Source organism: Bombina bombina, chromosome 6 (genome assembly GCF_027579735.1).
Source record: "Bombina bombina isolate aBomBom1 chromosome 6, aBomBom1.pri, whole genome shotgun sequence".
Lineage (NCBI taxonomy): Eukaryota > Metazoa > Chordata > Amphibia > Anura > Bombinatoridae > Bombina > Bombina bombina.
Genome location: NC_069504.1, coordinates 881,633,195 through 881,646,733, shown reverse-complemented (window position 1 = coordinate 881,646,733; position 13,539 = coordinate 881,633,195). Strand labels below are relative to the sequence as shown.

The following is a 13,539-nucleotide window of genomic DNA, read 5'->3' as shown; positions in this document are numbered from 1 at the left end:
TGCCGCTCACGTGACTTGCCGCTCTTCCGTTACATATACAGAGCGGAGCGTTGTCAGTTCAGTGAGTTTCTCTCAGTTGCGGATATGTGTTTGATGATACGTCTTGGAAGAAGGATTCTGATACTGCTGGAGAGTCCCTTCTTCCTTTGCTAGTAGCAGCTTATGGCCCGGTTACGGTAGGACACCTCAGTCATACTGAGGTTTAGAGGTGTAGTTTTTTAAAGACATGCACCACAGCCAAGCTGTTAAGTATCACTCTTCTTCCTAAACCTCCAGTCATTCTCTTTGCCTTGATGCATGGAGGAGGTGACGTTTTTGGTGTCTAAAGAAAATTGGATTTCTGCGCTTCAAGCAAGATTTTAGGGTCTAGCCGTACTCCACGTTATTCTCTGCAGTAGGGTAGTGGTGGCTTTAAAGCAGTTAGGAAAACGCAGCAAGGAGCACCTTACAAATTCCTAACAATTTGCTGCCCTAGTATAGAAAGCCAGAGTAGGTTACTCTGTTCTTTCTTTTTCACAGGTCTCTGTGAGGAAGTGTGTCCTGTCTTCCTGCCAGACAGTGGTTTAGCAGATAAGGGCCTCTGTCTTCTAGGTGGGGAGACTATGCACTTAAGAAGAAGAAAAAGATCACTTAATAAAGAATCCTGCATATATTTATAGGGACATAAAATTCCTTGGAATGGGAATGATTTAGGGCAGGCACGTAAGGCATTTGTTGTGAGAAGGGGTTATCTCCCTTAGTAGAGTAAGGGATTAACTTTATTTGGGCTCTGTGTTCTCTTGGGCTTATGTGTTTTGTACTATACTCAGCACAAGAGTGTTATGTTGGTGTATTCCGACGTCCAGATGAGGGTTCCTTTAGTTTTTATTTATAGCCTGACAAGCTTGGGTGTTTGCTGTCAGGGATCGCTTACTGTATTGTGATACGACCTGCAATTTTACCCACGAACTGCTCACGCTGAGGGAAGTTCTTTAAGTCTTCTCAGCAAAATACTATTTCAAATTCAAATGTTACATTCAAATTCGAATGTTACATTCAAATTGGAATGCAGCATTCGAATATTACATTTATAAAACACAGTTGTAGACTAGAAATACTATTTAGAATTTAATTGTCACATTTGAATTCGAATGTGACATTCAAATTTCGAATGTTGCATTCGAATTCGAATATTACATTTCAAAATTGAATGTGATATTAAATACATAGCTAAACATTCTATTATTCAAACGTATATTTTTGAATGTTATTGCAAAATTCGAAAACAAAATTTATGCTTACCTGATAAATTTATTTATTTCCAGGCATTCGAAAGTGCCATTCTAATTTGAAAGTGACATTCGAAAAACTGTAAATAACATTCGATAATAGAATTTTTAAGATTATTCTTTCTTATCGACATTCGATTATGTAAATCTAATTTCTACAATAACATTCGTTCTAACATTCAAATTTGAATATAAACACATTTGCCCATCCCTACTGCTAAGCCTGCTAATAGTGCCTGTCTTATAGTGTTAGATGCAGGAGTAAGTGTTGGGCAAGACTTCCCAATATTTCAGCAGCTAGGATTGGCCGGGGTGCTAAGCTGCCAGCCGTGTATTGAGATCAGTGCTCTCCGATAGAGCATTGTCACTGGAGGCAAACGGGCAGCACAGTAGTGAATCTGCAGCGTTTCTTGCTACTTTTCTGCACTGCTGAGTTTCAGACCTTGTAAAATTGGCTTTATATCAAGATGGTGGATAGTTTATGGCAAGAGTGCTGTCTATTAAAGGGACACTGTACCCAAATTTTTTCTTTCGTGATTCAGATTGAGCATGAAATTTTAAGCAACTTTCTAATTTACTCCTATTATCAAATTTTCTTCATTCTCTTGGTATCTTTGTTTGAAATGCAAGAATGTAAGTTTAGATGCTGGCCCATTTTTTGTGAACAACCTGGGTTGTCCTTGCTGATTGGTGGATAAATCCATCCACCAATAAAAAAGTGCTGTCCAGAGTACTGAAACCAAAAAAAAGCTTAGATGCCTTCTTTTTCAAATAATGATAGCAAGAGAATGAAGAAAAATTGATAATAGGAGTAAATTAGAAAGTTGCTTAAAATGGTATGCTCTTTCTGAATTACAAAAGAAAAAATTTGGGTACAGTGTCCCTTTAAGTCTCTGTTTTTTCTTCTCTTTTAATTTAACAAATCTATTTATTACTAATTTAAGCAAAGCCAAGAGAAAGACACAACTACAAATTGATTTTTGTTTTTAATTGCATGTCATATCTGAATCATGAAAGTTTAATTTTTACTTCCATGTCACTTTAATCAAAAAACCATTACCAAGGGTTTCATAGACCTTTGAGACACCTAACTTCTCATCTATGGGATACAGGAGTGAAGGACTAAATGACATAAACACAGGGGTGTAACTGCAGGGGTCCTTGCATTCTCAACCTTAGTCATGTTTTCCTGGACACTTATGAGTTGCATGCTGCAGGGTGTGCAGAGAGGAAGATGAATGGCACCCCTGGATAGCACTATTCATGTTCCTTCATGCATACCCTGCAGCATGTGTAACTCATAAGTGTCCAGGAAAACATGGCCGATTTGGCAACCCTAGTTTGGACTTGGCCCACATGTCTATGGAGCCCATATGGCCACACATCAGTAGAGGCATTGCTACAGGAGGGCCTGGCAAATAAAGCCCCACCTGCACAATGTTTGGCCAGACTGTGTACCTTGTGTGAAACAGCGCTAACGGTTTAAGGAAAGTGTAATGAAAAATACTTTTAAATATGTCACATAATTGCAAGACCACTAGATGGCAGCAGTTTTACAAAAATAATTTTAAAAATGTCACACGTCTGCAAGACCACTAGATGGCAGCAGTTTTACAAAAATAATTTTAACAATGTCACACATCTGCAAGACCACTAGATGGCAGCAGTTTTACAAAAATTATTTTAACAATGTCACACATCTGCAAGACCACTAGATGGCAGCAGTTTTTAAAAAAATAATTTTAACAATGTCACACATCTGCAAGACCACTAGATGGCAGCAGTTTTACTAAAATAATTTTAAAAATGTCACACAATTGCAAGACCACTAGATGGCAGCAGTTTTACTAAATACTTTTAAAGGAACCTAAAACCGAACATTTTTTTATGCAAACAATTTTAAACAACTTTTCAATTTACTTCTATGTTTCTTTGTTTTCTTGTTATTCTTTGTTGAAAAACAGGAAGGTAAGTTCAGGCGTGTGCTCGTGTCTGTAGTACTATATGGCAGCAGTTTTGCAACAATATTATAAATTAGTAAGAGCAGTATATGGGAGCGCTATTTCCGGTCATGTGGTGCCCCAGGCGTGCACGCTACCTATCTAGATATCTCTTCAACAAAGAACAACAAGAGAAAGAAGCAAATATGATTAAAAAAAAAAATTGGAAACTTTTTTCTTAAATTGTATTCTCTAACTTTATTATGAAAGAAAACATTTTTGGGTTTCCTGTCCCTGGAACTATGTTACACATTTCCAAGAGCACTAAATAAAAGCAGTTTTTGCTGTCATGTAGTGCTTGAGACCTTCCTTAGTATGCTCTTCAACAAAGAATGTCATGTGAACAAAGTATTTTAAAAAAAAAACTTTATTCTCTATCTGAATCAGGAAAAATAAAAAAAAGGGTTCCTTTAAACAAGTTAAGTAAAATTTAGAAGATAATTAAGCTCTATGAAATGTATACAGTAAGTGTTAGCTATGTAGCACCTGTTACTGTTTTTCTCTTTTTTTTCTCATTCTAATACTTTTTTCTTTACAACATTATTTTATTTGTTGCTTAGCAACTCTATTTTAAAGGGACAGTCTAGTCAAAAATAAACTTTGATGATTCAGATAGGGCATGTGGTTTTAAACAACTGTCCAATACTTTTAATTATCAATTTTGCTTTGTTCTCTTGGTATTCTTAGTTGAAAGCTAAACCTAGGTAGGCTCATATGCTAATTTCATAGCCCTTGAAGGCCGCCTCTTATCTGAATTCATTTTGACCGTTTTTCACAACTAGAGGGCGTTAGTTCATGTGTGCAACATAGATAACATTATGCTCATGCACGTGGAGTTACCCAGGAGTCAGCACTGATTGGCTAAAATGCAAGTCTGTCAAAATAACTGAAATAAGGGGGCAGTCTGCAGAGGCTTAGATACAAGGTAATTACAGAGGTAACAAGTATATTAATATAACTGTGTTAGTTATGCAAAACTGGGGAATGGGTAATAAAGGGATTATCTATCTTTTTAAACAATAAAATATTGTGTAGACTGTGCCTTTAATTGTGTTTCTCTCACCAGCACTGTAAAGTGAAGAAGTGTAGGTATAGTGGCTTATGTGACAGCTCATTTAGCATCATGGTTAGATGTGTAGTTAACTTAGGCCATCCTGCATACATCTCACTGGTAAATTGTAGTTATTCCATGGGTCCTATATGGTTAAACACCACCCTCACTTGCTTTATATGGAAAATCCAACCCAGAGTAAACACAGCTGGTTGCTGTCATTTTAATAAAATGATGTTGTTTTGTAGTTTCTTATCTTATAACCTCTGCTGTTAGGGGCAGGGTTATATTTGTGTATCCCACAATCTTATGAGTTTAATTAAAGTGATATCAAATTCAATATTTTCTTTTGGGATTCAGACAGAGCATACAGTTTACTTCTATTTGTTTTCATTGATGCTCTACATTAAAGGAAATAGTGCTGCCATCTAGTGGTCTTTTAAATGTATAACATTCTCGCAAAACTGCTGCCATATAGTGTTCCAGAAAATGTGCACACTCCTGTGCCTACTTCCTTGCTTTTCAACCAAAGACACCAAAGAACAAGGAAAATGTGATAATAGAAATAAATTATAAAGTTGTTTAAAAACGGCATGTTCTAGCTGAATCATCAAAGAAACAATTTGGGTTTCATGTCACTTTAAATGAAAACGGATTGGGGGGGGGGGATAAATAATGAAATTGTATTGCAATCCTTTTTACTTTACCAAATGAAAGATTTTATATGATACTATCTATTGTCTGATACTGTTTTATTTTCCTTTAACCCCTTGTAAATCCATATTGGGTTGAGGTAGTTTCAAAGGGCAAGAGCAACTATTTCATATACACAAATAAACATAAAGAATCCATTTATCATACATTTTATACTCTGTAGCTGGTATAACAAGTCATAAGAAAAACTATTTTACAGTACACTGTCCCTTTAAGATGCACAAATTACAAGGAAACCCTCATTTTCTTACATAGAAGTAAAATATATGCGCCAATGTGAAAACAAAACCGGATACTTATTGATTGATATATATTGTGCTCAGTAACTGAGGAAAGCAAAGGGGCGACATTATTTACAATATGTGATGTATTTTGTAGCCCCCTCTTGTGAAAACTATGTACTTATTTACATGATGATTACAAATAATAGTGTCATGTTTGATTCATTTTAATGTGAAAACACTCATTTGAAAACATAATTTAAGTTGTGTACAACCAAGGCTGAAGTATCAAATTAACAACTTAAAAATTGTGGTTAACAATGCAATTATTACAACATATAAAGTAGGGTACCCTATATATATATAAATGTCTACAATCAACAATAAAATCAATAGAGTAAGTTAGTCCTCAGATGCTAGATGACATAACCAATTGTGTAAAAAATAATAATAAAGTGGTTCAAAAATTCCCACGTAATAAAGAATGTCTTAGTGGTTTGTGATATCCTTATTGAATGTCCTATGTGGGATGTCCTGTGTCCTGTGTGTCCAAGTGAAATCCTCATATGATTAGGAAAAAAAATCCTAATGAGGATGAGAAAGTGTCCAAAAATAAAAGTAAAAATAAAAATGTGAATCTCATTGGATCTCTGATTACCTTTTGGATCCTATCCACATTTTTTTTTTACTTTTATTTTTGGACACTTTCTCATCCTCATTAGGATTATATTTTTCTATTTGTATTAGGATTTTTTTTTCCTATTCATATCAGGATTTCACTTGGACACACAGGACACAGGACATTTTTAAATTGTTAATTTGATACTTCAGCCTTGATAGGCGCTCCCTTTTTTATAATATAGCTATTTTCTTTGAGTTTTTAGGGATCTCACTTTGGGAGCCTGTATCCTTTGAATGTTGGCGCTGTATATATACATCTTTAAAATTTTAAGTTGTGTACAAGCTTCATAGCTAAACATCGTTGATACGATCACATGATTTCAAGGCTGGGATCGAATCATGGGGTACTGCCTACGCTGCAAGGCACGGCCCCCAGTCCGATCTTCACTGCGTCAAAGGGGGAGGCTACCGGATTTTATATAAGGAAGGACGTTCCGGGCCGTCCTTCGGCATTAAAGCCCATCGCTGTTAGGACAGCATGGAATGACTTAACAACGTGAAGGGGTTAAAAGTCTGACTGGAGCTTTGTTTTTAACTGTTTTCAAGGAAAAAAAGCGAGAGAGCTAATATGATAAAAACCTACAAGTATGTAACCAGGTTTAATAAAGAGGAGGATAAAAATGTTTTTCATAAAAACTGCAACAACAGAGCAACAGCTTATGATCTCAAGTTGGAGAGTAGCAGGTTATGGGGTAACTTAGGGAAACTCTTCACTACAGAACAGAAGATCATTAATTCATGGAACTTACAATAGAGATGCTTAGGACAAATACTGTAAAGAATGCCCGGGATGCTCATAAGGCTGTCTTATAGGGATATAAAAGTGCAAAAAACTGCTCTAATGTGTTAGACCATTTCATTGTTTCTTGCATATAAATATGTATTTAACCCCTGCATCTTGTGAGCCAAAGAGGAATATGTGCATAGCCACCAACCACCAGCTAGCTCACAGTAGTATATTGATGCTCCTGAATCTACCTAGATATGCTTTTCAAGAAAAGATACTAAAGGAACAAAATAAATTTGATAACGGAAGTAAATTGAAAAGATAAAGGCTTTTCTATATCTATGGCCCAATTCTCTAATGGTTGGTTTAGTAGTCAAATTTATCAAAGTATGTTTCATTTTTTTGTTGAATGTCTATAGTATTTGTACTTGATAGTACTGTTAAGCACATGGAAATGTTCACACACATATTCATATATACTAACCAACAATTGCTATTAAAACAAATCCAATGACAATCAACCACTGGGGTGAAATCCGATGATAAAAAGCCTTCGCATTCTGCTTTGGATTTTGATTCTCCTGTGGTTCTTCTACATAAAGTTCTGCCCCTTCGTGGTCCCCCACATCACGGTAGATGGAATAGGAGTTATTGGACGTGACCTGTGGGCAATACAAATGTATAAAGACTTGCAAGGTATATGTATGTATATACTGTGTATATATACAGGGAGTGCAGAATTATTAGGCAAGTTGTATTTTTGAGGATTAATTTTATTATTGAATAACAACCATGTTCTCAATGAACCCAAAAAACTCATTAATATCAAAGTTGAATAGTTTTGGAAGTAGTTTTTAGTTTGTTTTTAGTTATAGCTATTTTAGGGGGATATCTATGTGTGCAGGTGACTATTACTGTGCATAATTATTAGGCAACTTAACAAAAAACAAATATATACCCATTTCAATTATTTATTTTTACCAGTGAAACCAATATAACATCTCAACATTCACAAATATACATTTCTGACATTCAAAAACAAAACAAAAACAAATCAGTGACCAATATAGCCACCTTTCTTTGCAAGGAAACTCAAAAGCCTGACATCCATGGATTCTGTCAGTGTTTTGATCTGTTCACCATCAACATTGCGTGCAGCAGCAACCACAGCCTCCCAGACACTGTTCAGAGAGGTGTACTGTTTTCCCTCCTTGTAAATCTCACATTTGATGATGGACCACAGGTTCTCAATGGGGTTCAGATCAGGTGAACAAGGAGGCCATGTCATTAGATTTTCTTCTTTTATACCCTTTCTTGCCAGCCACGCTGTGGAGTACTTGGACGAGTGTGATGGAGCATTGTCCTGCATGAAAATCCTGTTTTTCTTGAAGGATGCAGACTTCTTCCTGTACCACTGCTTGAAGAAGGTGTCTTCCAGAAACTGGCAGTAGGACTGGGAGTTGAGCTTAACTCCATCCTCAACCCGAAAAGGCCCCACAAGCTCATCTTTGATGATACCAGCCCAAACCAGTACTCCACCTCCACCTTGCTGGCGTCTGAGTCAGACTGGAGCTCTCTGCCCTTTACCAATCCAGCCACGGGCCCATCCATCTGGCCCATCAAGACTCACTCTCATTTCATCAGTCCATAAAACCTTAGAAAAATCAGTCTTGAGATATTTCTTGGCCCAGTCTTGACGTTTCAGCTTGTGTGTCTTGTTCAGTGGTGGTCGTCTTTCAGCCTTTCTTACCTTGGCCATGTCTCTGAGTATTGCACACCTTGTGCTTTTGGGCACTCCAGTGATGTTGCAGCTCTGAAATATGGCCAAACTGGTGGCAAGTGGCATCATGGCATCTGCACGCTTGACTTTTCTCAGTTCATGGGCAGTTATTTTGCGCCTTGGTTTTTCCACACGCTTCTTGCGACCCTGTTGACTATTTTGAATGAAACGCTTGATTGTTCGATGATCACGCTTCAGAAGCTTTGCAATTTTAAGAGTGCTGCATCCCTCTGCAAGATATCTCACTATTTTTGACTTTTCTGAGCCTGTCAAGTCCTTCTTTTGACCCATTTTGCCAAAGGAAAGGAAGTTGCCTAATAATTATGCACACCTGATATAGGGTGTTGATGTCATTAGACCACACCCCTTCTCCTTACAGAGATGCACATCACCTAATATGCTTAATTGGTAGTAGGCTTTCGAGCCTATACAGCTTGGAGTAAGACAACATGCATAAAGAGGATGATTTGGTCAAAATACTCATTTGCCTAATAATGCTGCACTCCCTGTATATATATATGTATATATATATATATATATATATATATATATATATATATATATATATATACACACACACAGTATATATATTGTTTAAACAGGAATAAATAATAAAAGAAACAAAAAAGCTCAGCAAGCAGTTTGTGGAATCATTTCATACACTAGTATAATAAAAAAAACAATAGGGTTTGTAAATAATACTGTGTTATGTTCTGAAAAGCCAATACTGATTAATGTAGGGAGATGAGAGGGAGATTACCTTTTAGTCTACTAGCGTTTTTAGCTTAGATATTGTAAGGCCAAACAAGATGCCACATGTAATTTAAAAGGATATAATACTATAAATTGTGTTACACTAATGAATACTGCACAGGGAACTTTAAAAAATGCATCTTACTGTTTTAACCAATATTAACCCCTTGTAATTTACTTAAAAAAGAAACACAAGCACCATGTATACTTATCAAACAGACATATGACCTGGGCACCTAACAAAGGAGTAAATTACAATCTTTCTGGGGGGGATTTCCCCCAGATGCTAAAAAAACATTCTTTTATTTTGTTAACAAAGTGATCACAATCTTTTCGAGTCAAACAAACCTGAGATTAACACGTGCAAGATTTAATCTCCATTATCCCACAAGTTTACTCTAAACTATCGATAATAGATGCAGATCACTGAAATAAGCAGTGGCTTAATGGAGTCTGTGTCTGTGTTTTGCTATTTTATAGAATGGTATTTAGGATAAGTGTTAAAAAAAGAATGCCATTTGTATATGAGCATCATGGGTATACTGGATTTTTAAAATTCATTAAGAAAATCTCAATTTCAGTTTTAGCGAGATTTTAATCTAAAATTAATAAGAACAGAGCGGGATATTAATTTCCATGAGAAGGATGTGACTGCTGTTTATCTCATCTTCAGGATTTCAACAGTTATCACATTGTAGATTGTAAAACCGCTAAGTGACAAGGTTTTAAAAATAGTCCAGGGTACAAAAGCCGACTGTACAAACCGTGTTTACAAAAAGCCACGATCACTGTACAGACTGCAAATACCAAACCTCACTCTCACTGTACAGACTGCAAATACCAAACTTCACTCTCACTGTACAGACTGCAAATACCAAACTTCACTCTCACTGTACAGACTGCAAATACCAAACCTCACTCTCACTGTACACACTACAAATACCAAACCTCACTCTCACTGTACAGACTGCAAATACCAAACCTCACTCTCACTGTACAGACTGCAAATACCAAACCTTACTCTCACTGTACAGACTGCAAATACCAAACCTCACTCTCACTGTACAGACTGCAAATACCAAACCTCACTCTCACTGTACAGACTGTAAATACCAAACCTCACTCTCACTGTACAGACTGCAAATACCAAACCTTACTCTCACTGTACAGACTGCAAATACCAAACCTCACTCTCACTGTACAGACTGCAAATACCAAACCTCACTCTCACTGTACAGACTGCAAATACCAAACATCACTCTCACGGTACAGACTGCAAATACCAAACCTCACTCTCACTGTACAGACTGCAAATACCAAACATCACTCTCACTGTACAGACTGCAAATACCAAACCTCACTCTCACTGTACAGACTGCAAATACCAAACATCACTCTCACTGTACAGACTGCAAATACCAAACCTCACTCTCACTGTACAGACTGCAAATACCAAACCTCACTCTCACTGTACAGACTGCAAATACCAAACATCACTCTCACTGTACAGACTGCAAATACCAAACCTCACTCTCACTGTACAGACTGCAAATACAAAACCTCACTCTCACTGTACAGACTGTAAATACCAAACCTCACTTTCACGGTACAGACTGCAAATACAAAACCTCACTCTCACTGTACAGACTGCAAATACCAAACCTCACTCTCACTGTACAGACTGTAAATACCAAACCTCACTCTCACTGTACAGACTGCAAATACCAAACTTCACTCTCACTGTACAGACTGCAAATACCAAACCTCACTCTCACTGTACAGACTGTAAATACCAAACCTCACTCTCACTGTACAGACTGCAAATACCAAACTTCACTCTCACTGTACAGACAGCAAATACCAAACTTCACTCTCACTGTACAGACAGCAAATACCAAACTTCACTCTCACTGTACAGACTGCAAATACCAAACTTCACTCTCACTGTACAGACTGCAAATACCAAACTTCACTCTCACTGTACAGACAGCAAATACCAAACCTCACTTTCACTGTACAGACTGCAAATACCAAACCTCACTCTCACTGTACAGACTGCAAATACCAAACCTCACTTTCACTGTACAGACTGCAAATACCAAACCTCACTCTCACTGTACAGACTGCAAATACCAAACATCACTCTCACGGTACTGACTGCAAATACCAAACTTCACTCTCACTGTACAGACTGAAAATACCAAACCTTACTCTCACTGTACAGACTGCAAATACTAAACCTTACTCTCACTGTACAGACTGCAAATACCAAACCTCACTCTCACTGTACAGACTGCAAATACCAAACCTCACTCTCACTGTACAGACTGCAAATACCAAACCTCACTCTCACTGTACAGACTGCAAATACCAAACCTCACTCTCACTGTACACACTGCAAATACCAAACCTCACTCTCACTGTACAGACTGCAAATACCAAACCTCACTCCCACTGTACAGACTGTAAATACCAAACCTCACTCTCACTGTACAGACTGCAAATACCAAACCTCACTCTCACTGTACAGACTGCAAATACCAAACTTCACTCTCACTGTACAGACTGCAAATACCAAACCTCACTCTCACGGTACAGACTGCAAATACCAAACATCACTCTCACTGTACAGACTGCAAATACCAAACCTCACTCTCACTGTACAGACTGTAAATACCAAACCTCACTCTCACTGTACAGACTGCAAATACCAAACCTCACTCTCACGGTACAGACTGCAAATACCAAACCTCACTCTCACGGTACACACTGCAAATACCAAACCTCACTCTCACGGTACAGACTGCAAATACCAAACCTCACTCTCACGTTACAGACTGCAAATACCAAACCTCACTCTCACTGTACAGACTGCAAATACCAAACCTCACTCTCACTGTACACACTGCAAATACCAAACCTCACTCTCACTGTACAGACTGCAAATACCAAACCTCACTCTCACGTTACAGACTGCAAATACCAAACCTCACTCTCACGTTACAGACTGCAAATACCAAACCTCACTCTCACGTTACAGACTGCAAATACCAAACTTCACTCTCACGTTACAGACTGCAAATACCAAACCTCACTCTCACTGTACAGACTGCAAATACCAAACCTCACTCTCACTGTACAGACTGCAAATACCAAACCTCACTCTCACTGTACAGACTGCAAATACCAAACCTCACTCTCACAGTACAGACTGCAAATACCAAACCTCACTCTCACTGTACAGACTGCAAATACCAAACCTCACTCTCACTGTACAGACTGCAAATACCAAACCTCACTCTCACAGTACAGACTGCAAATACCAAACCTCACTCTCACAGTACAGACTGCAAATACCAAACTTCACTCTCACGGTACAGACTGCAAATACCAAACATCACTCTCACGGTACGGACTGCAAATACCAAACATCACTCTCACTGTACAGACTGCAAATACCAAACCTCACTCTCACTGTACAGACTGCAAATACCAAACCTCACTCTCACTGTACACACTGCAAATACCAAACCTCACTCTCACGGTACAGACTGCAAATACCAAACCTCACTCTCACGGTACAGACTGCAAATACCAAACCTCACTCTCACTGTACAGACTGCAAATACCAAACATCACTCTCACTGTACAGACTGCAAATACTAAACATCACTCTCACGGTACAGACTGCAAATACAAAACCTCACTCTCACTGTACAGACTGCAAATACCAAACCTCACTCTCACGGTACAGACTGCAAATACCAAACTTCACTCTCACTGTACAGACTGCAAATACCAAACCTCACTTTCACTGTACAGACTGCAAATACCAAACCTCACTTTCACTGTACAGACTGCAAATACCAAACCTCACTCTCACTGTACAGACTGTAAATACCAAACCTCACTCTCACTGTACAGACTGCAAATACAAAACCTCACTCTCACTGTACAGACTGCAAATACCAAACCTCACTCTCACTGTACAGACTGCAAATACCAAACCTCACTCTCACTGTACAGACTGCAAATACCAAACCTCACTCTCACTGTACAGACTGCAAATACCAAACCTCACTCTCACTGTACAGACTGCAAATACCAAACATCACTCTCACGGTACAGACTGCAAATACCAAACATCACTCTCACGGTACAGACTGCAAATACAAAGCCTCACTCTCACTGTACAGACTGCAAATACCAAACCTCACTCTCACGGTACAGACTGCACATACCAAACCTCACTCTCACTGTACAGACTGCAAATACCAAACCTCACTCTCACTGTACAGACTGCAAATACCAAACCTCACTCTCACTGTACACACTGCAAATACC

At 38.0% G+C, this 13,539-nt stretch overlaps 1 protein-coding gene and 1 long non-coding RNA gene across 3 annotated transcripts in view; both read right to left on the bottom strand.

Moving 5' to 3' along the window:
* The window catches only part of TFR2 (transferrin receptor 2), a 158,154-nt gene that overhangs the window by 130,505 nt on the left and 14,110 nt on the right, over nt 1–13,539 (bottom strand). The window contains exon 3 of one of the 2 annotated variants that reach the window (XM_053718376.1): nt 7,147–7,324. The exons of the other annotated variant lie outside the window; for it this stretch is intronic. Within the exon in view, the coding sequence (XP_053574351.1) occupies nt 7,147–7,324 (178 nt within the window). The remainder of the gene's footprint in view (nt 1–7,146; nt 7,325–13,539) is intronic. 2 annotated transcript variants of the gene reach the window in all.
* Nucleotides 10,313–11,720, bottom strand: LOC128663845 (uncharacterized). The gene is made up of 3 exons (XR_008402901.1): nt 11,674–11,720; nt 10,960–10,993; nt 10,313–10,381 (listed from the first exon to the last, which is right to left on the bottom strand). It is a non-coding gene; the product is annotated as an uncharacterized LOC128663845 (long non-coding RNA).